Raw genomic sequence first — 25825 nt, 5'->3', positions numbered from 1 at the left:
GAAATATAAAGTACAAAGATTGAAAAAAAAGAAGTCAAAACTCTTTATCTATAGATGTCATGGTATATACTAGAGGCCTGGTGCACGAAATTCATGCACAGGAGGGGTCCCTCAGCCCGGCCTGCACCATCTCCAATCTGGGACCCCTCTCGCAATCCGGGACTGCTGGCTCCTAACAGCTCACCTGCTTACCTGCCTGATCGCCACTAACCACTCTTCCTGCCTGCCTGATGCCCCTAACTGCTTCCCTGCCTGCCTGATCGCCCCTAACCTCTCTGCCTGCCTGCCTGATCACCTCTAAGCACCTCTGTCTGCCGGCCTGATCACCCCAACTGCTGGCCTGCCAGCTGGATCGCCTCTAACTGCTCCCCTGCCTGCCTGACCACCCCTAACTGCCCTCCCCTACCAGCCTGGTCACCCCTAACTGCCCTCCCCTGGCAGCCTTGGTTGCCCCTACGTGCCCTCCTCTGCCAGCCTGATTGCCTGTAACAGCTTCTGCCTTGGCCCCCAACACAGTGGCTTTGTCCAGAAGGATATCTGGATGGATGTCCGAAAGATGTCATCCATATGCCCCTAAAAAGTTATATTTTTTTTACATACTTTAAATTACACAGTACATATTCAACCTCTTTTACCCTTTTCTCTTTTTTTCTAAATATATCTATTTTTTTAATGGAAAGGGAGAGGGATAGAGAGTTAGGAACATCAATGAGAGAGAAACATTGATCAGCTGCCTCCCGCACACCCCCAACTGGGGATGTGCCTGCAACCAAGGTACATGCCCTTGACCGGAATCGATCCTAGAACCCTTCAGTCAGCAGGCCGACACTCTACCCACTGAGCCAAAGCAGTTAGGGCCCTCCCACTTATTTTTTTTTTTTTTTAGGTTATCCACGTTTGTAGATATGGCATTAGTTCATTTTTCCATTGTTTAGAGAGTGGAAGGGAGAGGGATAGAGATAAACATCAATGTAAGAAACATCCCTGCAGTTGCCTTCCTTAGGAGCCCCGACCAGGGATCCAACTTGAAACCCAGGTATGTGCCCTGACCTAGAATTGAACCTGCAACCTTTCCATGCACAGGACCATGCTCATGCTCAACCAACCTATCTACTTCAGCCTGGCCATTATATGATTTCTGGAATTTTATTTCAATTAATTCTTGCAAAGTCTGTGGGTTAGGTAATATTCACATTTTGCTGATGAGAAAAAAAAAACACCAACCTCTTCATTTTGAGACATTATTCTTCACTCATTGCCGCGTTTTCCTGCCAGCCATAGAAAGGCTCCTGACAGCAGTTTACTGGGTATCCAGAGTCAGAAGCATTCTCCTCACCACCACCCTTTCCAAAGCCTCCTCTGCACTGGCACTGAGACTGCTCTGGAGAGTGCCGAGGCTAGGTAACGCAGACAATGACAGGATTTGGACCACTGGAGCCGCCGTACCCACCTCTCCTCTCTCAGCCTTTCTCTGCTGTGCTGGAGATAGGCCAAGATTTGCAGTACTAGCACTTTGGACACAGGAAGTGCTGCAGTTTTTCCCTCTCCAGAGCTGCTGTCGCCACCTGGAGGTTATAGGGCTGCCCTGGAAGTCCTCAGCATGCCTCCTGTCAGGGCAAACATGGTGGTGGACTCCACAATGGAACTGCTATTTTTAGATACTTTTAAACACCCCAGCACTGAGGTAAGACTCCACTTCTTGATTCTGACTCTGCTTCTAGATTGTGGGACATGTACAAAAAATCCTCAGGCATGCCTCGACTTTCGTGATCAGGATCACGGGCCACAAGCAAAGCGGCTCCTGGGTCCCAGGGGTGCCGCCTTGCCTGCGGCCCGGCTTTTCAATCGCAATCAGGATCACGGGCCACAGGCAAGAAGGCTCCTGGTCCTGGGGGGCGGGCAAAGGCGGCTCCGGTTCTCTGATCCAGGGCCGGGGGGCAGGGCAAAGGCGAACCCAGGGCCACCTTTGCCCTGACCCCTGCTTTTGCCTGTCACCTGGGTTTCTGATCACCCTTCTCCCATCCTTTCCCTTTCGCCTCCCATCATTGCGCCTAGATATGCAAATTAACCGCCATCTTTCTTGGCAGTTAATTTGCATATCACCCAGATTAGCCAATGGGAAGCATAGCAAAGGTACGGTCAATAACCCGGCTTGTCTTTTATTAGATAGGATAGAATACATTCATAGAAAATCCCAAGCAATCTTTGAAAAACAAAACAAAATTAGTGACTGAATTTAGCATAGTCACAGAATATAAACTGAATACAGTCATTCACCACTTGAAGGAGAGAGGCGTCACTAGGTGATTTCATCATTGTATGAACATCATAGAGTGCACTTACACAAACCTAGATGGCATGGCCAACCACACTCCAAGGCTATATTTCTCCATGGCTACAAGCCTGTACAGCATGTTACTGTACAAAACAACATGAGATTAGATCAAGCACAAGAGAAAATGATGTAATCAAGAGACATGGCAAAGGAGATGAAGCCTCTACCCATGTAACACATCATAACTGTTTCACAGCAAACTTTTTTGTAAGTAAAATCTAAAATGATAAAAAGTATAGTAAATACATAAACCAGCAACATGGTCATTTATTATAATGTATTATGTACTTAAATAATTGCTATACATTTATACGACTGGCAATACAGGAGGTTAACACCATCATCACCACAAACACATGAATAATGTGTTGCATTATGGTACGAATGCTACATAATCACTAGCTGATGGGAAATTTCAGTTCCATTACAATCTTATGGGATCACTATAGTATATGTAGTTCATCGTTGACCAAAAAAAATCATTATGTGGCACATGACTTTGTAAAAATCAATTGTACTTCTGCATGTTAGCAACAAAAACTTGAAAAAAAAAGTTAGAAAAACAATAGTACCAAACATTGCAATGCCTACCAATAATTTTTTTTAATTAGCAACATCTCTACTTTGAAACTATAAAATAACATCAAAAGAAACTAAAATCTAAATAAATGGAAAGATATATCATTTGTTGAAGAGTAAATAATAGCCAAAATGATCTAGAAACTCTGGAGCAAAATTAGAAGACTTACAGCACTTGCACAACTTTTCAACCAAGATAACTGAGTATCCATCCATACAGGGAAAAAAAAATTCCCTTTACCCCTAGCTGACACTATACAAATGATAGAGATGGGTCATAAAACAAACATAGCATAAAACTTGTAGCTTCCTGCCCTGCACGGTGTCACTCAGTTGGTTGGTGCGTCCTCCCATGCATTGAAGGGTTGTAGGTTCAATTCTGGAAATGGAACATACCTAGGTGGCAGGTTCAATCCCAAGTCAGGGCATATACAGGAGGCAACAGATCCATGTTTTTCTCTCACACTGATGTTTCTCTCTCTTTAAAATCAATAAAAACATATCCTTGGGTGAGGATTTAAAAACAAGAACAAACTTGTACCTTCCTAAAGAGATATTTAAAACCCACTGTAATGGCTAAAATTAAAGACTGATAACACCAAATATCGGCAAAGATATGAAGCAACTGCAGTTCACATAATTTTCTAGTAGGAGTGCAAAAATGATAGTCACTTTGGAAAGGTGTTTGGTAGTTTCTCATAACATTAACTATACACATATACTTTAACCTAGTAATTCCATCATAGATATAAATCCAAGAGAAACAAAAACATATGTCCATTAAATAACTTGACAAGAATATCCACAGCAGCTTTATTCATACTAGTTCAAAACAGGAAACAACCCAAATGTCTATCAAGAAGAAAAGAAGTGGTATAATCATATGGAATTCCACTCAGCAATAAAACATAAATGATTGATATAGTGAATGAATCTTAGATATTTGCTGAATGAAAGAATATTTTATGAGTCCATTTATATAAAGTTCTAGAACAAGTGACACCTACCTACAGTGATAAATAGAATAGTGCCGCAAGAAATCAAAGCGGAATAGGCAAAGGCTGACTTAAAAGAGGGACTTCCTGGAGAAACCAAGATGGTGGCATAGGTAAACACCGGAAATTGCTGCCTCCCACAACAAATTCAAAAATACAACTAAAAGACAAAATGGACATCATCCAGAACCACAGGAAGGCCGACTGAGTGGAAATTCTACAACTAGAAGGAAAGAGGAAAGCACACTGAGACTCAGAGGAGGTGCGGAAGTGCAGAGGTAAGGGGGTGCACGCAGCAAGGGCTGGCAACTAAGGACGCAGTTGTCTTTTGAATTGGGAGTCACAAGCCCCCGACTGCTCTGAACTCCAGTTCCAGGTGAGTCTCTGGGGACCTAGACACATACGGGGAGAAACTGGACTGTCTGGCAGCGGGCAGAACTCAGAACTCGAGGGCAGCTTTCTCTCAAAGGTGGTTGCAGCGATTACCGATTACCGGGACACTGAGACGCGGGGCCCCTTAGGGCAGGGCTGAGGATCAGCCATTGCTGCTTGCTCCACCCTGTTGATTCCCTGAGACGCCGCCACAACCAAGCTGCAGCAGATGCTTTTGCATATGAATGCCCTGGCCCTTTGCAATCTGAAAATTACCTAACAAACTGCAGCTGGGCCAGGCAGACCCAGAACTTCCAAGAGAAGGCCCAAGGCCCCACAGCAGCTTGCATTGCTTCACAGCTGGGCCTCATTTGGGCACCTCCAAACCCCAAACAAGGAAGGGGAATCTGCAGATCTCTTCGTAGCTCCTGCTGGGTAGCCTCAGGCAGAGGCTAAATTAGCACCTCCTTAGAGATCCAAGAAGCAGTGTATCCAGTGGTCAGAGTGGGACCATCCAAATACAACTCCTCAGATCCAGAAGGGACACACTCAGGGGGCAGACTCAGGGAGCACCAAAGCCCCACTGAAGCAAGTCTTGCCCCATAAGGGTGTCTTCAGCACAGACGTTCTCCCACCATAGACACAGATGATTCTCACAGCCAATTGGCCTGGAGGTCAATTCCTCCCAGTGATACCTACAACAATCAAGGCTTAACTACAACATGACTGTGCACAAAGCCCACAAAGGGGTGCACCAAGAGTGTCCACCTCAGGTAACTGGGGAGGCTGAGCCACTGGGCCCTATAGGACACCTAGCACACAAAGCCACTCTACCAACACAGGGAAGCATAAAAAATGTGGAGACAAAGAAAAAGGACACAAATGACAGAAATGGAGGAAAGCAAACAACTGGATATAGATTTCAAAACCACAGTTATAAGGTTTTTCAAGAATTTTCTTGCCGAAACTGGTTTGGCTCAGTGGATAGAGCATCGGCCTGCAGACTGAAGGGTCCCAGGTTCGATTCCGGTCAAGGGCATGTACCTGGGTTGCGGGCATATCCCCAGTGGGAGATGTGCAGGAGGCAGCTGATTGATGTTTCTCTCTCATCAATGTTTCTAACTCTCTATCTCTCTCCCTTCCTCTCTGTAAAAAAATCAATAAAATATATTTAATAAAAAAAAAAAGAATTTTCTAGAAACCGCCGATAAATTTAGTGAGACCCTCCAGGATATGAAAAAGGACCAACCAGAAATTAAGCATACACCGACTGAAATAAAGAATAATATACAGAGATCCAACAGCAGACAAGAGGCACGAATTTTGTGCACTGGGCCTCTAGTTAGAAGATACATATAGGAGTGTGAAATATTTATCAGATATGAGTACACACAAAACTAAATAAAAATTTTATTTTAAAAATCACAAATAATTACAAGTCAAATGTACCAACTACATAAACTATTATACATGTGTGCATATAATATATATATACACATATTTAAATTTTGCTTCGTCTTTCATCTTTTTATCTGAGTAAAAAGAAGAACACTGTCCTCATTCAGAAGATTTTTGATGTTGTAATAATTACCTAGAAGTGATAAGAAAATAAAATTAAAACTTACTCCCATAAGATGATTTCTTTTGATTAAATGTTTGGCTGTGACTAACACAGTTAAAATATATGGTACCCAAAATCAATTCATCTAACCCAAAGTACCTATTACTTAACTCCATTAATTGAAAAATCCTAGAGTTAACCAACCCCTGTGATCCACATAAGGCTTAAAAGGATGTTAATTTCATATCATATTGATAATAAACATAAAAATAAATTAGACAAGGATGCAAGAAAATAAAATCTCTCTGAGCCCAATGGTTATTAGGGTTTGGGAACAACTAACATATGTATAAATAGGTAAATATAAAAGGTAAAATATTTAGTAAAATAAAATCTCAAAGTTAAAAAAAAAAAAGCAAATGCTATTCTATATTCTATATAAATTAGGTAATAAATAATAGCTAAAGTAAAATATAGATTAACAGAAAACAAAGACAGATTCATAGCATTGAGTACCATACTGTGACTTTCTATATATTAGAAATTGATACATACTAGATAAACTGAGTTAATAAAATGTTAAGTGGTCATCACAGTGCTGACATACATAAAAGACTATACAAACATAACTACTATTACTGTGAATGTAAGCTCAACGAGGGCAGGAATTTTTACCTGTTTTGAGAGATATATATATATATATATCCCACATTCTTAGAGCAAAGCTTGACAGACTTTCAATAACATTTGTGAAATGAATGAACAAATTAAAATTCCTATTTCCAAAGACTTGTGTTCTTCAATAACTGATGAATCATACTATTCTATATGTTTAAAATAAACTACTAAAAACTGTTTGACTACATAATGTCTTAGAGATAACCCAAGGGAAATAATTTTCCCTCCACCCTGGATACAACAACAGATTTTCAGATTCAGCAATAAAGAAACCAACTCATTCAATTTTCATGTATCAAAACACTAATGTACAAAATTCAAAGAAAATATTTATCAAACTTCTTTGGCATCAGTCACATCACACTTCATTTTGACCACACTTCATTTTTATGTGTTCATGAGCAACTACATAAATATTTAACCATGTGAAAAAAATGTCTTTAATTACTTACCTGAAGGAACATAGAATGAATCCCCAGTTGTTATTACATAAGATGTTTCATGTAAGGTACATAAAAGGTCACCAAAGTTAACATAAAAAACCTGTAAAATTCAAAATTAAAATCTCATTTCAAATTGAACCATAACAACTATACTCCAAAGAAATATAAGAAATGTGGTAGGTAGAATAACTGCCTTAGAAAGATGTCCATGTGTTATAATCTCCATAATTTGTCATGGTATATAGCAAAAGGGACCTCAAAAAATGGGAGAATTATCTTGGATTATCGAGATGGCCCCTATCTAATAACATAAGCCAGTGATGGCGAACCTTTTGAGTTGGGCGTGTCAGCATTTTGAAAAACCCTAACTTAACTGTGGTGCTGTGTCACATAGAGAAATTTTTGGATATTTGCAACCATAGTAAAACAAAGACCTATATTTTTTATGTTTATTTTATATATTTAAATGCCATTTAACAAAGGAAAAATCAACCAAAAAAATGAGTTCATAGGTTCGCCATCACTGGCATAAGCCCTTACCACCCAATTTTTATCTTCCACATGTGGGTGTGGGGCCAGCAGTTTGTTGTCTCCATAGTCTCAATGTGGCTTCTTTAATTCTCTGGTTTTGAATGGTGGCTGTTCTGTAGTTTAGTTGTAATTTTCATGTGGCCAATCAAATTTTCACATCTTTCTCCAATCAGAGTATCTTCAAGTTAGATTCTGAACCTTATGATTCAATCATAAAGGTCTTTGAAAGTTTGCTACTAGGTCTGATAAAAATATTCCAAGTTCAGCCAAAGGCCTGGAATCAGACATTTCTCTAAGAAACTGGCTCTTCTAAGTGAGTTGCTGTCACTTTTTTTATTTTTGTTTTGTTTTTCATATTTGGGAACATTTATTGCCTAGCTTTCAAATATTTCTACACTTTGCTTATTTGATTATTTTCTCTCTTCTTCTGCTTTATTTCTGTTCTTCACACATCACTTAACTTCTGTATTTTTCTACTTCTTAATCTCTTTTTGTCTTCTGGAAAAGCAACCACAGTTAATTTGTTAGTTCTTGTGTGAATTAATTTTAAGAAATATATGACTGCTTCCTTCTCTCTTCCTCTCTATCAAACAGATTCTCTAGCACTAAGTTTGAAGGAAGAGTTAATGACCTTTGCTATTTCTCCATCTTATCCCTCTTTTGTTTCTCAAAAATCTGTATTTAGACCTTGGATGGCTGGCTCAGGTAGTTGGAGCACTGTCCTGTACACCAAAAGGTTGTGGGTTCAGGACACATACTTTGGTTGCAGGTTCAATCCTGGTTGTGCAGAAGACAACTGACCGATGTTTCTCTTTCACATCGATGTTTCTCTCTCTCTCTCTCTCTCTCTCCAAAAATTAGTGAGCATGTCCTGGGGTGAAGATATAAAACAAACAAACAAACAAAATCCCTATATTTAAAAGTGTGCTTCATGCTTTAAAAATGTAAAATTATTCTTTTTTATTAAAAAAATCTAATTTTCATTATAAAAAGTTAAAGGCAATATTTAGAGGAAAGAAAAATCAACTATAATCAACTAATAAACATGTTATCTTTCTACAGTTTCTTCAAGTTTCTGTCATTCCATTTCTAAATTGTAGCCAGAAATAAAATAAAGAGAATATTTTATCTTGCAGTTTCCTTAAATGTTTATCTCCAAGGTCTGCTTATATGGCTATTCTTCAAAAATATATACTAGTATACTTAAACTCATTCAAAAATGCTTCGTACAGTATCTGGAACATATAAGTGCTAAATAACTACTTATTGTTATACTGTGTACCAATGGGGTCCCTCGGCCTGGCCTGCGGGGATCAGGCTGAAACTGGCTCTCCGACATCCCCTGAGGGGTCCCAGATTGAGAGAGGGTGCAAGCCAGGCCGAGGCACCCCACTGGTGCATGATCGGGGCCAGGGAGGGACTACAGAAGGGCTCCAGGGCATGTCCGACCCCATCTTGCCCAATCCTGATTCAGCAACAAGCTAACCTACCAGAGTGTCTGCCCCCTGGTGATCAGTGCGCGTCATAGCAACTGGTTAAACAAATGGTCAGACACTTAGCATATTAGGCTTTAATTATATAGTATTATATAGGATAATGATTTATCTCATTATTGAGTCAAAATGTAAATATAATAATTTTCTTTCTGTAGAACAATTCAATGGTTTCTAATTACTGCAACTGCTGTCAAAGTTACAGTGAATAATTACATATGCTTAGCTTCCCTAACTTTTCATTTATTTTCCTAGTAAAAATTTGACCTGTGAGTCACAGGTCAATGGGTACAAATGTCTTTCCAATAATTTCTACTAATTCAGTAATTATAAAGTCTCCTGTGTTTTTAAAATTCTATAATTTTTAAATTCAAAATGCAGAAATATATATACTAGCTCCCAATTTTCAGTCTGCTGCTAACTACGTACATGATTTGGAAGAAGTTTTTAACCTCTATTGCTAAACTGCATGATCAAAGAAGTGAGATTTAGACTAAATCTTAATAACCCCCTCCAGGACTAAAATTCGAATGATTTCTGTGCAAACCAATGTTCTAAGATTCATTTAAGTAAAGACCATTCTTTAACCCTTTGTGGTCCAATGTTATTTTTGGAATTCAAACAGTCTGGTCCAAATTAATTGATGGGATTGAATGTTGAACTTTTTAATGTTCTTATTGCTTGACGTTGGACCTGCTCCTAGCGCCTGGTCTGTCGAGTCAGCCTCGAGGTTGGACCGAAAAGGGTTAAACTTCTGAATTTCAAGGGTACACTGCTACACACTGAAAAGGAACTTTAAAATAACCATTGGTTTACTCTAAACAGATATAACAACAACAACAAAAATTACCTGTGCACTATAAGGAAATAGCATTTTTAATGCCTCATCGTGTCTAATACAATAGAAATGTACCAATAGCAAAAATATATGGAGAAATATACTCACCAATGTATCCTGGCCAACATGCTGCTTTCCCTTTTCTTGATGTGGCCCTAATATCAATTTTCCAGTAGAAAAAAGGGGTGTATCCAATGTTTTGTACACTTTCAACTCATCCTGTTCAACTGAAAATGTGTATGTATCTCGTGGCCTTAAAAGCTCTAAGGGAAAAATATTAATATAATTATAAAGCAACAGCAATGATATTGCTCAACAATATAACATATATACACATAATTTCAATAGTCATTTCTAGATATAAACCTACCTTAAGGCCCTAGCAGGTTTGGCTCAGTGGATAGAGCTTCAGACTAAAGGGTCGAACCTGCAGACTAAAGGGTCCCAGGTTCAATTCCGGCCAAGGGCACATGCCTGGGTTAGGGGCTGGATCACCACCCCCCCAATAGAGGGTATGCAGGAGGCAACCAATCAATGATTCTCTCTCATCACTGATGTTTCTATCTTTCTCCTTTCCTCTCTGAAATCAATATATATATACATATATATATATTTTAAATAAGCTTGCCTTAGAACGACAAAAGAAATGAACTCGATCATTGACTCTGGCGCTAGAATGACAGATGTCAAATTCTGTCTTAAAAGCTGTGTAACCTTAGCCAAGTTATTTATCCTTTTTCTGTGCTTACATTGCCTTTTCTATAAAATAATAATAGCTCATCTATGTTAAATATCAAATGAGTTAATTTGTATAAAGTATTTAAAACACTGGCACAAAGTAAACATTAAAGTCTTAGCTGTTAATAATAATAATAATGGCAGTATTTTTTTTTTCCATTATAGCTCAAATGAAAAACAAAAGTAGCGAAGAGACAAGAAAAAGAAAGACTTCCATACATTTTAAAAGTTTAACATAGCCCACAATACAAATGTACCATTACCATGCCAATAGAGTCCTTTGCAATTAACTGATTATTAAATAATATTTTTATTTATCAGGTAAAGGCTCTAAGTAACTGGAGTTCTAACTATTGCTCACAAATTACTATCTCCCTTTTGAATTTCTTTTTACTTATAAAACTTTGCAGTTCTATAATTAATACATTCTTCTATCATCAGCTTCTGACTGTTTCCTTGGATATTTAGGAATGTTTTCTATATCTCATATTAGAAATAGAAAATATACAGGATATAGAAAATACACAGACTCAAGAAACATACAAAAAGTGATGAACTCCTAACAATACCCACAACTTTTCTAACCTGGTACAGAACAGCAATGTTTTTAATTAAGACACTACACTAAACAAAATTCTCTGTACTTCTACCTCTACTACCAAATAAACAATCTGAATATAGAAATAACTTTGTTATTTAAGAAGTCAAATGGAACCTATTTCACAGCCAAAATTTTAAGTGTGAACATCATTATAGCTTCTCTAGTTGGACCTATTTGTTCTATGACTTAGGATAAATAGTCCTTGGTACTCACTGAAACAGTCATAACAGTTGTTAAAACATTTAAGTATTTCCTATATATAAACACTGCCTGGTTGATAAATACCTTAGTGTCTCCTACTTACTCCCACCACATTACACGCATTCCTTGTGACCTCCCATGGTCATCCAAGACACTAACTGTTTAATGCCTATTCAATACAGCAGCAGGTTTCTACGACCTTGTGCCAACCCGAAGGTTAAGTGTGGCATCTGATTGGCTGGTTGATGCACTTGCTAGTCATCCTCTCAAAGGTTTCATGTCCCAGGTATAACTACTGGAATATCACCGCCAAGAAGGTTATCTAAATCCTGTCCACAATTCCTTTCTGGTCTCACAGTAAGAGTGTATCCTAGTGTCTGCTAGCTAACGTGCTACAGTTCCCCAAAAAGAGCCCTTGTCTCCATGTCAAAGAATGCCTGGTTTTCCTATTGGTGAAGGCAATACTCCTGATGGTAGCACTTGTATCCCAGAGGACAAATGCATGGTACTGTATGCCCCCTGAAAGTTGTTTGCTGTCAATACTCCCCAGAATATTTCTCATATGGGCTGCTTATTGGAATTAGACCCTCTACTGGACTTTGGCTCAGAAAGAGCTAGGAAAAGAAAGAGAAAGTGGGCAGGTCATCAAGCCAGCAGTTTGTACTTCTTAGCTATTAAATTAAGCATGTTCAATATCATTCCTGATCTTACCCATAAGAATAATCTTTCTTGTTTCCGGATCCCTTACCCACGTTGGCTGCAAAGGATCTCCCAGAGGTATATTCAGATCTATGACTAATTCTTTCTCTAAAAAAAAAAAAGAAAAAAAATACAATTGACATACAAACTGCTTAAAATTCTTTTCAATTTGAAAAACATCTAGTATGAAATACAGCTTTGGACAAGTTGTAAAGAAGAATTGCCAGAGGCATAACATCTCTTCCTACTTATAAATGACTATTCTGATTCACAATAACTCCAAAACAATAATGATTTAATATAGAAGCAAACATCCTAAATTTCTTATTTTCTGTAGGCCTGTAGAAGCGTGACAACTCTTGAACTTTTGCACCAAGAAGTTAAATGGTTTTGCATATTCTCTAGGAGAGCTGGAATTATGCAATACTCTTTAGAAAGAATTCATCAAAAAGTCTATTTTAACCATACTTGGGCTTGAAAATGGTAAGCTTCATTTGACAGGGCTATTTACTAATGTGGAAATGTTTTATACTGTGCTATTAATAATTTTTATTTTTAAGAATAAAATTAGTTTGGACTACCCATCAAGATGGCAGAGTAGATAAGTGCTATGCTCTCCACCTCTCATACCCACAGCAAAATTACAACTAAATTATAGAACCAACACCCGGGAGGATCACCTGAAGACCAGCTGAACAGAAATTCCTATAATTAAAGATATAAAAAGAAGCCACATGGAGACTGGTAGGAGTGGAGACATGAAACAGGATATTCCTATATCTACATGTGGTGTTAAGAATGGGGAGGTATAGCTCAGCTGTGGAGATGCCCCTGAGAAATGAGGGGACCCAGACCCACACTAGGCCTGCCACTCTAGAGCAGCGGTCGCCAACCAGTGGTCCGCGGACCACTGGTGGTCCGTGAGGTCCAAAAGGTTGGCGACCGCTGCTCTAGAGCACCAGTGCTGGGAAAAAATGAGTCCCCACAACATCTGTGAACATCAGTGGGGATTCTGTCTGGATGAGACAGAGAGCTACTGGAGACCCATGCAAACCCAAGCATAGACTCACTCATTCACAAACATTCACTCTAAGGTCGAGTCAGGACAGCAACTCAAAAAGTACTTGGGACATTAGAGGAGAAAATGAATTGTCTGGCTTCAGGGCAAGAGCTGTAGTAGCTACTCTCTCCGGACAAAAGTGGCATTGCCCCTTTGTTGAGCCCTCCCCACACAAAGCCTACAGGAGCAGGTGGACACCAAGTCCGAGTCCCCATTAACCTGGCTAATAACACTCGCCCCACCCTGGTGATTCCCTGAGAACATACTCCACCTAACTCCTGCACCAGGCCCAAACCTCTTTCAGTGGTTGTTCCACGCAAGTAACTTGCCTCAGTCGGTGCTGGGGACTTCCCTAAAATCTTTCAAAGATCCACAAACCACAGATAAGAAGTGGCTGGCCTTGGCATGTCCTGCACGAATGACAGCTGGTCCAAAGCCCAGCACAGCGACAGCTGGCCTCAGTGTGCAGCATAGCCTCTCCCTGGTGCTCCAAGCTCAGCACAGCAACTAGCAATCACAGATCACACTGTAGCTCTTAACACATGGCCCAGGCAGGACACAGGTAACAGCTGACCTGGGCCTGCACAAGAGTACCTCCCAAGAGGCTCCAGAACTAACACACACAGTGTCTGGCTTCAAGCAATACCAGAGCACCACACAACACAATGAATCCCACTTTGTGGGGCCAGACCCCACACAACACCTTGTCAGGTATGTAAAGGCCATTCCATACAGCCATTCAGCCAGAGTCAATCCCACCAACTGATGAGCCAAAAGCAATGCAGGCTCAACTACAACATAAAGGCACATACAACATACACAAGGGACACAGCCAGAGCAACCAGCTAAGGTGACCAAGAGATTATGCCACTAGACCCCACAGAATTCCTACTACATAATGCCACCCAGCCAAGACTAGGAGATGTAAAGGATTTACCTAATATGTAGAGAGAAAAACAAAGGCAGCCAGCCAGAATGAAAAGAGAGAGAAACATGCCCTAAATGAAATAACAGGACAAAACTGAGGAAAAAATTAAATAAAATGGAGGCAAGCAATTTAGCAGTTAGAGTTCAATACACTGATTATAAGGATACTCAATAAACTTAGGGGGGAAATAAATGTAATTAGTGAGACTTTACACAGAGGTAAAAAACAAAAAAGAATCAGTCAGAAATGAAGAATACAACTAATTGAAATGAAGAATACATTTTAGTTAGATGGAATCAACAACAGATTAGATGAAGCAGAGAATCAAATCAGTGATTTGGTACACAAGATAGTAGAAAATACCCAACGAGGACAGCAAAAAGGATAAATAAAAATGGGGATAGTTTAGGAAATCTCTGGGACAACATCACCCATGATAGGGGTCCAGAGGGGAAGAGAGAAAGCATAAGATTGAAAACCTGTATCAGAAATAATGACTTAAACTTCCCCAACGTGGCAAAGAAAATAGACATACAAATCTAGAAGCAGAGTTCCAAACAAGATAAACCCAAAGAGGCCCACACCAAGACACATCATAATTAAAATGCCAAAGGTTAAATACAAAAATAGAATCTTAAAAGCAGCAAGAAGAAAGCAAACAGTTTTATACAAGGTAGCTCCCATATGACTGTCAACTGATTTCTCAACAGAAACATTGTAGAATAGGAGGGACTGGCATGAAATATTCAAAGTGATGAAAAGCAAGAACCCACAACCAAGACTACTCTATCCAGCAGATTTATAATTTAGAACTTAAGGAGAGATAAAGAGCTTCTGAAGCAAGAAAAAGCTAAAGGAATTCTCACCACCACCAATCCAGTATTACAAGAAATATTAAAGGGACTTCTAATCAAAAAATATTTTTGAAAAATAAAAAATATAAATAAAAATATAAAAAGGAAAATTTCTCACTAATAGAAACAAACATATAATAAAAGCAATAAATCAACCAACTATAAAGCTAGTGCAAAGGTTAAAAGGCAAAAGTTGGAAGATCATGTATAGTAACAATAGTAAATTAAGGAATACACACAAACACACACAAAAAGGAAGTAAAAATAATGACAAAAACATAAATGTATAAGGGCAATTAAAAATAGTGGTGATTTTAGAATATGTTCAAATTTAAGCAACCATCAATTTAAAATACACTGCTATAAACATAGCTTGGTATATACATGAAGCACATGGTAACCACTCTCACATTGATGTTTCTTTCTCTCCCTTCCTTCCTCTATAAAAACCAATAAAAACTGATTTACCCTAACACCTGAAGTTTTCATAGGTAATTTCAAAATTAAAAAAAAAGATACTTTTCAAAGCACTGTTATTTATAAAATACTCTAAACGTTATTTTCAGAAATAAGTTCATACTTCTTTCATCGTTATCAAGACAGATCCTTTTCCTATTAACTATCTGCTTGGCTTTTTTCGTATCTCCTTTTGCCTTTCTTTTAGACGATACTGTTTCGGGAGACAATATTCCACCGATCACAAATCCTCCTGAAATTTAATAACAAAAAAAAAGATAAAAGTATTATACCTGGGAAAGTGAAAACTTTGAATCAGAACTCTTTATTACAGCAATTGCTTTACAAAGTACAAAAGAATATATTATTATTCCTATATTCTATAACTAGTACTTCAAATAACATAAATACCAACCCATTTCACTAATGTCTCTACTATCCTAAATCTAGAAAGCACTAATTAAATGATTAAATGGAAAAAAAAATGATTAAATGACCTCTGTTGCTTAAAAACAACAGTCATCAGTGAAGGTTTTTAACAAACAAAAGGTAGCAATGAAATAATTATAGCAATTCAGATCTGAGTTTAGTCCTTTGACTTTAGATTTATCCATCAAAGAGAAGAAATAAATAACTGCAGGATAACACTGACTATACTTTCATGTCCGCCCTCTACCATTGCTGTAGAAATATATGATGATGAAATGGAATCCTATCTAATAAAAGAGTAATATGCAAATTAACCATCACTCTGACACAAAGATGGTGGCGCCCACAGCCACAAGCTGGAAGTGCCCAGTACTCTCAGCCCTGCTGGAGTGCTCCAGTCCCGGGGGGCGGCCACTGAGGGCAGGGCCTGCCTGCTTGGCCATTGCCTGCAGCGACCTGGGAGCAGCCAAGCGGGCCCCACAGACAGCAGAGAACCACAGCGAGTGGGCCTAAGCCGTCAGAAGGACATTCCCTGAAGGTTCCCAGATTGGAGAGGGTGCAGGTTGGGCTGAGGAACACCACACCCGCCCCCCGCCAGACCCGTGCACCAATTTCGTGCACCAGGCCTCTAGTGAGATTAATAATAAAGGAATACTTAATCTTTGCCAGTTATAATTTTCTCATGTTCTGATTTATGCTTAATTTTATGAAATTAGAAATCTTGTTACATAGTATTGAAATAATAACACTCTATAAAGCCGCACAAATTACTACCAAAAAGAAAAAGAAATCAGCATCTCTATAGTAATTAGAGAAATCTGGATTTCAATCTATTCCTGTTACATTATGGGGATATGATGAATAATTATGTAGAACAATGCTTAGTACTTAATGTATACAAGTAAACTAGCAATCTTCATGACCATTTTTTACTCTCAGAGTGTAAATTTTACCCGATTTCCTTTCTTGATAATCTACTCGCTCCCCCCGCCAGTATTCCAAAGGTTTCAATCGTATTCTCTTGGTCCTGCGCAGGTTTGGTGTGTTGGAGGGCAATACTGTATAAAGATATTAGACAAAATTGAAGACAAATAAATGTTTAGTTGACTGATACTTTGCAGTGGAAAGAATATTACCTTCTAGAACACTAATAATGCTTTCAGACAAAACATTTTTTAAAAAAAGTTGACATATTTGTGCTAATAATTAAAAAAATGCCAATGAAGAACTAGGCTACTAGATTGGCAAAGATTTAAAAAATTGATAATACCCAGGGTTAATGATGTTGAAAGGTACACAGGAATTCTAATATTTTAGGCAGAAATGTAAAATGATTGAAGACAATTTGACAATACCTATAATTATAATACTCTGACTCAAATTTCATTTCGAGAAAATGAGTTTGTTCACAAAAATATTCACAAAAATGGGCAAAGCTATAGGTAAAAGAACAATTATAGTAGTACTGTTTAAAATAGAAATAGAAAACAAAAATTTAAAATGAAAGCCATCTAAATGCTCTGTAACAGGAAATGTGTAAATTGGGGTAGTCATATATGTGCATATGTTTGTGTGTATAATATACAAATCCACTCGCTTTATTTGAACAATGCAAAGTGTTATATACTAAACTGGCTATATAATCAAATTCCTATGCTCTTACTTTTTGTTTGCTAGAGCTGTCTAAATTTCCCAGTCTAACTGTATTGTTTGAATGAAAATCTCCTTGCTTATTTTTTCTTACATATTTTAGTAACTAGTTGTTTAATTTTCCTATCTTCTTCATAAATTGTTCATGTCATTGTATGTTCTTCTATACCCTCTGTTCAACACTTTTATTTTAACCTTAAATTCCATTTTGTCTAATATTAAAATTGCACTATTTTATTTTTATTTACATTAGCCTATCTAATTCTTTAACAAACTTTTATTTTAAAACTTGTTTTAAGTGTTCCTTAAAACATATAGGTGAATTTGTATTATTAAACCAAATCTGATAGTCTCTTAGTAGAGGAATTCAATTCATTCATACTTATTCAGTGTAGCAACCTGACCTTTATTCCTTCCATCTTATTTTATATTTTAAGTTATATTAGTGATACTTCTGATTTTTGTTGGTTTGATCAAATGACCATTTCTTTTCTCCCCTCTCTCCTTGGAGACTTTAAAGTTGTACTGTGCTTTTTCACTCTACTATTGCTTACCTTCCCATTCCTGACACTCAAAACATCAAACTCCTATTTTTTTCATGATTATATAAAAAAACTATATTCCTTATGAAGATATGCTATTCTCTTTTTTGTCATTTGGTAAAATGAAACACTTTCAGACTACAATAGTCCCCCCTTTTCAACTGGGGATATGTTCCAAGACCCCCAATAGATGCCCAAAACTGCAAATAGTACCAAACATTATATATACTATGTTTCTCCTATACATATATACCTTTTCACTTAAAGGAAGCCCTTCATGACTCCTCTTTGGCATATCTGAATTTCCAGCATCACTATTCTTACACACTGGGGCCATTATTAAGTAAAATACGAGTTACTTGAACACAAGCACTGCAAAGCCACAACAGTAGACTGATAACCCAGACAGCTACTAAGTAACTAAAGCATGAATACAATGAATCATCCCTGAACAAAGGGATGGTTCACATCCCGAACTGGGATGAAGCAGAACAGTGCAAGATTTCATCACACTACTCAGAATGGCAGACAATTTAAAGCTAGAGCTGTTTATTTCTAAAACTTTTCCATGTAATATATTCAGACCATAGTTGACCATGGATAACTGAAACTATGGATAAGAATGAACTACTATACTTGTATTACCCCTTTTCTGTCCCTATTTTCCTCCCCACCGGACCAACTTTTAAGATAATCTGGATTTTAAAGTATTATCATGAAAATCCTTACTCAGCACTTATAAATCCCAAGTCACATTAGCATTAAGTAGCAGATACACCCTCATCAGCACTGAGGTTAGGCCCTGTATAATCCCCTCCCCCAGGATGCATGTGGGACCTGTGATCTCTTCTCATGAATAGCATATGACAAAGGTGATGGGAAGTCACTCCTGTGATTTCATTAGGATTATATATATGACAATGTACAGCAATGACTGGTTTGGCTCAGTGGGTAGGACCTCGGCCTGCGGGCTGAAAGGTCCCAGGTTCGATTCCGGTCAAGGGCACATACCTTGGTTTGCGGGCACATCCCCAGTAGGGGGTGTGCAGGAGGCAGCTGATCGATGTTTCTCTCTCATCGATGTTTCTAACTCTCTATCCCTCTCCCTTCCTCTCTGTAAAAAGTCAATAAAATATATATTAAAAAAAAATATAATATATATATATATAAATATATATGACAGTGTACAGATATTATACACATAAAACACTATCTAGCAGAAGCAGGGAGAAAGTCTTCCTTGGTGACTTTGAAGAAGCAAGCTGCCATACTTTGAGTGGCCTATGAAAAGAAGCAAACCGCCAAAACCGGTTTGGCTCAGTGGATAGAGCGTCGGCCTGCGGACTGAAAGGTCCCGGGTTCGGTTCCGGTCAGGGGCATGTACCTGGGTTGTGGGCACATCCCCAGTGGGGGATGTGCAGGAGGCAGCTGATCGATGTTTCTCTCTCATCGATGTTTCTAACTCTCTATCTCTCTCTCTTCCTCTCTGTGAAAAATCAATAAAATATATATTTAAAAAAAAAAAAAAGTTTAAAAAAAAAAAAAAAAAAAAAAAAAAGAAAAGAAGCAAACTGCCATACTGGCAGGTGACCTCTAGAAGCTGAAAACAACAAAAAAAGCAGGTACCTTAGTCCTACCATTTCAAGGAACTAAATTATGCTAACAAGCACATGACCTTGGAAAAGGGCTCTAAGCTTCAGATGAGACTACAGCTCAGGCTGACACTTTTGACTACAGCCTATAAAACCCTTAAACATAGGACCCACCTAATCTGTGCCTGGACTCCTAGTCCACAGGAATCACCTACCTACACTAATAAAAGATAAACATGCAAATTGACCATACCTTAGCTATGTCTTAAGCCACACCCACCAGCCAATCAGAGCGACTATATGCAAATTAACCCAACCAAGATGGCGGCCGGCAGCCACGGAGCTGTAGCGAGCAGGAGGCTTGGTTGCCCCAATGATGGAGGAAGCCAAGCTTCCCGCTTGCCGCAGCGGGCTCTGAGCTCCACTCAAAGCAACAAAGTTTCAATTATAGAAAGTAAATAAACCCCAGATACCTGCTTTCAGCTGGCCGTGGGCACAAAGCTGGAGCGAGCAGGAGGTTTCCCTCCCACCCATCCTGGCCAGCTCTGAGCTCCTCTCAAGGCTACAAAGTTTCAATTATAGAAGGTAAATAAATCCCAGAATAAAAAAAAAAGAAAAAAAGGAGAGGCTGGGAGCTTCCGTCGCTGGGTGGCTTAGCCAGCCTGAAAACGGCCCTCAGCTCCTCACCCAGACATGCCAGGCACCCCAGTGGGGACCCCCCACCCTAAAGGGGGTGTGGCCAGGCTGAAAACAGCCATCAGCCCCTCACCCAGGCTGGCCAAACCTCCATGGGTGAGGGTCCCCACTGGGTGGGGGTGGAGGCTTGACCAGCCTACAAACAGCCATCAGTCCCTCACCCAGGCTGGCCAGGCACCCCAGTGGGGACCCCCACCCTGAAGGGGTTGTGACCAGCTACAAACAGCTATCAGCCCCTCACCCAGGCTGGCCAGGCACCCCACTGGGGACCCCCACCCTGAAGGGGGTGTGACCAGCTGCAAACATCCATCAGCCAATCACCCAGGCTGGCCAGGCACTCCTATATAATAAAAGGGTAATATGCAAAATGACCCTAACAGCAGAACGACTGGGAATGACTGGTCACTATGACACACACTGACCACCAGGGGGCAGACACTCAATGCAGGAGCTGCCCCCTGGTGGTCAGTGCGCTCCCACAGGGGGAGCTCTGCTCACCCACAAAGCCAGGTTGACAGCTGCCAGTACAGCGGTGGTGGTGGGAGCCTTTCCCGCCTCCTCAGCAGCGCTAAGGATGTCCGACTGCAGCTTAGGCCTGCTCCCCGCTGGCAAATGGACATCTCCCGAGGGCTGCCGGGCTGCCAGAGGGATGTCTGACTGCCAGCTTGGGCCCGATCCCCTAGGGAGCAGGCCTACGCCAGCAGGTGGACATCCTTCGAGGGGTCCCAGACTGCAAGAGGGCATAGGCCGGGCTGAGGGACCCCCCCACCCCCCACCCCCAAGTGCACAAATTTTTGTGTACCAGGCCTCTAATGTATATATATAATAGAGGAATATGCAAATATGCAAATTAGCCAGGATGCCGTAACATCACGACCAAACAACAGGGACCTGAGGCTGCATAGCGCCTAGCCAGGGTGAGGGACCTCAGGCCGTGCCCCCCACCTGGTGGGGCTTGACAGGGACCTCAGGCCACATCCCCCACCTGGCGGGGCTTGATGGGGGGACCTCAGGCCGCACTCTGCCCCTCGCCCCCCAGCGCTGGGGGACCTGAGGCTGCGCCCTCCTGCCCAGCAGGGCTTGACTGGGGTAGGGCCAGCCAGGTCTGGGTCTCCTGTGTTTTTGAAGCACGTGCAAGTGGTGGGTGGGGACTTGACTCTGGGTCTTGCGGTGTGCCCCAGACTCTGAAATGCGGGAGATTTTAATATATATTTTACTAATATTTTTTCATCTCTAACACTTCTATTATAGAGAAAGCTCAAATAGAAATATTAAAATATTTCCTCTAATTAGTTCCCTTTTAATGTGCACGAATTCCGAGCACCTAGTCACTAGTGAAATAATAAAAATGTGTTGTCTTAGCCACTAAATTTGTTAATTTAGTACACAGCAATAAAAAACACACACATTATTTAAATTTGACCACATATATTTCAAGAATCATTCCTCAGTACCATTTCCTCTCTTTGGACTCAACTCTGATTTAGATGATACTTGGTTAGAATAGCCAGCATAGGTATTTTACATGGAGGATACTAAACTAAATTTATTATGTCAAAAATAAATTCAACTATCAGAAAAAAAAATATCTTGGGTAGCTATAAGATTAAATGGATTGTAATATATTTCTGAAAGTAGACCATAGATGTTACTTCATTCTTCCACTAGGGGCCCAGTGCACGAATTTGTGCACCTTGAAAGGAACTGTGGGTTGCGAGGCTGCGGTGGGCACAGGGGCAGGTCTCGGCCCATCCTTTGTGGCCCTGCCCGGCCCCTCCCGCCACAGCCCCCCCGGTCCCCTCTGCCAGCAGCCCCGCTCCCACTGCCACCGTTCCCATGTGCTGATGATGCTGGCCCCGCTTGCACTCGCTGACCACACGGAGCAATTGGGGCCAGCGCCATCAGCGGGTGCAAGCAGCAGCTGCTGCCCCAATCACCCCTCAGGAGCAGGAGGAGGTGGAGAAGCCCTCAGGGGCAATAAGGGCCAGCAGCCGCCACTCACACCTGCTAACAGCGTCAAGTGATCGGGGCTGGCACTAGGCGCCGACAGCAGGTGCAAGTGGGGCTAGTGCCGGACGGACAGGTGCAAGTGCCAGGCAGGGCTGCAGCATGCAGGAGCAAAGAATTTTCAGTAACCACCAGAGGCTTGCCCCGATGACAGCAACAGGCACCCTGCCTTTGTCTGGCACCCCCACTCATCTGTTCCACCATAATGCCGCAGCCAACGCGCACCATGTTTCACGCGTGCCCCCTGGTGGTCAGTGCACATGATAGCAACCGGTTGTTTAGTTGTTCGGTTGTTCCACAATTCAGTCTATTTGCATATTAGCCTTTTATTATATAGGAGGATTGTTATACAGATAGGCAGTGTTAGTCAGTCATTTTACTTTTTCTTTCTGTAAGGGAACTTCTCTCCTTAAAATTTAGGAATTTTATTCACTTATGTATAGAGATGTATCTTTTTCAATAATTCTGTCTGCCAGTTGATAAACTCATTCAAACTACAGATTAAACTATTACTTGCATATTTTGTCTGTTGTCTCCAATGTTATTTCCACTGGCTTTCTTTTTTTCTCAGCTTCCATCTTTTGTATTTCTGCTTTGAGGAATGTCTTCCATGTCAATACTAGCTACTAACCAAGTCCTCAATAGTGACTATTTTTACATTCAGTTCATCTGCTGACTCTTTAAACTGAAAAATAATAATTTAGTAGCAGAAAGTCTTCTATGCTATAACTGAACCTCTGAAAGTGCTCATATTTCTTTTGTCAATTGTTGTCCATCTACTATAAAAGTTCTAGCTCACTTAAGTTGCCTGCTGTTTTTAGGAATGCTTGTTTTCCTCTGCGGTTACTGGAGCCCTTGCCCAGGGACATTTTTTCTTCTGTTGCCTATTCCCAACCCTATTCATGATTCCACTCCAAGATAAGCATTAAGCAATATAAGGTATAGAAGTCTCTCTTCAGATGGGCTTCCAAAATACTAACTGAGATGTGAAAGTTTATGGTTGAAGCAACTTGAGAAAGCTCCACTCATACGGGTTCTCTTCAGGCATAGCACATGAGCATTCACAGCCTCAAGCATAGGAAGAAACGTAAAAGCCACTCTAATTCCACAAAAATGAGAGGTCCCATGAATTATGACTGGCAAATATCTATTTGGGGAAGAACCATGGAGTTTTAATCCTCACATGGGCTTTTACATGGATGCCCAGCTCCCAGGCTACTATTTAGCTATCTAAGCTATTGCTTTATTTAGGATTGAACTGGGGAAAAATAGGTGGTGAAGTTGTCAGGAATACCATTTACTTAGCAGTTATATTTTATAGAATTCTCCGTCCTAGATTCTTAGCCTAGATAGGATCATGTTCCTTACACTGACACAAAGAATGAGTACAGATTGACAATAAAGAAACTCAGGTGTCCTGTGATGATTTACTATGAAATTCATAAAAATTAAATATGTAGTTTTAATTTATCTGCCAATTAATGCAAATAATATTTCCCTTACTTGAGAAAAATTAAGTTATATTTAGAAACAGAGGTTCTAAAACATTAAAAGACAGAAATAATCTTACCTAATTTGTGATGTATTTTGTTCTTTTGTGCCACTCCAGATCTTTTTACTCTTGAGTTATCTGCAAAATGCAGAAGATAATTTCATAAACAAGGGCACTAATTTCATGTTTAGCTAAAGTGTATTACTTGGTTAACTTCAGTATAAGTATTTTAACCCTTTGCGGTCCAATGTTATTTTTGGAATTCAAACAGTCTGGTCCAAATTAATTGACGGGATTAAATGTTGAACTTTTTAATGTTCTTATTGCTCGACGTTGGACCTGCTCCTAGCGCCTGGTCTGTCGAGTCAGCCTCGAGGTTTGACTGAAAAGGGTTAAATAAAATTTGACCTGAAAATGCATTTTATTACTCCTTCTGCTTTTCACTGTTAATAAAGACTAATGAAAGACAGTATAACATTTCTCTAGATTTTGGTACAATGAATATATCTAAAGAGCATTGGAGTTAAAAATAAAAAACAGATTTTCTGTTGCTTGTGGACTTCAGTTGAAATAAGCCATTGGTGGATAAAAATGCAGGGTGTAATAATTAACAATATATTAATAAAGTAATCTATGATCTTTAAAGCTCTAAAATAGTACAACTATACTGAATTTAGCAGTGTGTCAGAGGCTTTCAACTTTGGTGTGGTAAATAACATCTAAACATAGCTGCCAATAATTCTTTCTCTTCCTTTGCACAAATATTCTTTATGGAGAAATGGAGTCTAATTCCCTTCTTCTTGAATCTCTACTGGCCGTAGTGACTTGCTTGACTAACATTGCAGCAGAAATGATATTCTGGGACTTCAAAGGCTAAGTCCTAAAAAGATATGCAGGTTCCACCTGAGCATCTTGATCTTCACTTTGGGGACAGAGAGCCACCATATATGAAGACTCACTATTCCAAGACTGCCACACTATAAGAAAATCCATGCTAACTACATGGAAAGGTCATGTGGAGGAGAAGAGATGTTTGGCCAGCTCCCAACTGTTCTAGTTACTCTGGTTGGATGCCAAATAATGTAACTAAAGAAGCACCTTGGACTTCCTGCCCAGTTGAGCTTTCAAATTACTCCAGCCCAGAAGCTTGCATCTAACTACAAATGTATACAGAGCCTAAGTGATAATTGCCCAGCTAAGCCAAGGCAACCTACAGAACTATGAGAGATAAAAAACAATTTTTATCTGAAGCCACCAAGTTTTGGAGAATTTTACTGCAATATGTATATGGAACACTTAATGTCCATGAACTGGCTAAAATTTCTGATACAATTTTGTATGTAATATGCATTTCCTGAAAGGTAGATCTAAGCAGGCCTAAAATGTCAGTCGGACATCCCCCAGGGGCTCCAGGACTGGGAGAGGGCACAGGCCAGGCTGAGGGTCCACCACCACCCCGAATGCATGATTTTCGTGCACCGGGCCTTTAGTATACTATAAATGGGTTAACTGTATGGTATGTAAAGTATCCTAAATAATAAAAGGTTAATATGCAAATCAACCGAACAGCAGGATGACTCATTGCTATGACATACACTGACCACCACGGGGCAGACGCTCAATGCAGGAGATGCACCCTGGTGGTCAGTGCACTCCCACAGGGGAGCACCACTCAGTCAGAAGCCAGGTTCTTGGCTAGCAAGTGCAATGGCATTGGTGGGAGCCTCTCCCACCTCTGCAGAAGCACTAAGGAACCCTCAGGGATCCCAGACTGCAAGAGGGCACAGGCTGGGCTGAGGGGCCACCCCTTCTCCCCACCGCAGTGCACAAATGTCGTGCACTGGGCCTCTAGTATCTCAATAAAGCTATTACCAAAAAGAAAAAAAATCCAATTTCCCATGCAATGCCCTTTGGAACAAGTAGAAAACTAGTCTCTGCTTGAAAGTTTCCTACAGCAGTGGGTCTTGGAGGCAGCTGGTGGAGTCAGAGAAGGAACAAAGCAAATAATAGGAACCAGGTTTCTCACTACCTGAGAAGGAGTTTATAAAAATGGAC

The 25825-nt window shown here is 40.1% G+C and overlaps 1 protein-coding gene across 1 annotated transcript in view; it reads right to left on the bottom strand.

Annotated features, from left to right (window-relative positions):
* Nucleotides 1–5667: 5667 nt before the first annotated feature.
* CENPC (centromere protein C) overlaps nt 5668–25825 on the bottom strand; it is a 61836-nt gene continuing 41678 nt past the window's right edge. The window contains exons 13-19 of the mRNA XM_081083434.1: nt 23849–23908; nt 16745–16849; nt 15487–15615; nt 12077–12172; nt 9934–10088; nt 6973–7063; nt 5668–5872 (exon numbers count right to left, since the gene is read on the bottom strand). Coding sequence (XP_080939560.1) covers nt 5802–5872; nt 6973–7063; nt 9934–10088; nt 12077–12172; nt 15487–15615; nt 16745–16849; nt 23849–23908 — 707 coding nt within the window. The 3' untranslated portion in view covers nt 5668–5801. The remainder of the gene's footprint in view (nt 5873–6972; nt 7064–9933; nt 10089–12076; nt 12173–15486; nt 15616–16744; nt 16850–23848; nt 23909–25825) is intronic.

This window comes from Myotis nattereri (assembly GCF_964212035.1).
Source record: "Myotis nattereri genome assembly, chromosome: 1".
Classification (NCBI taxonomy): Eukaryota; Metazoa; Chordata; class Mammalia; order Chiroptera; family Vespertilionidae; genus Myotis; species Myotis nattereri.
This window is presented reverse-complemented; position numbering and strand designations above follow the sequence as displayed.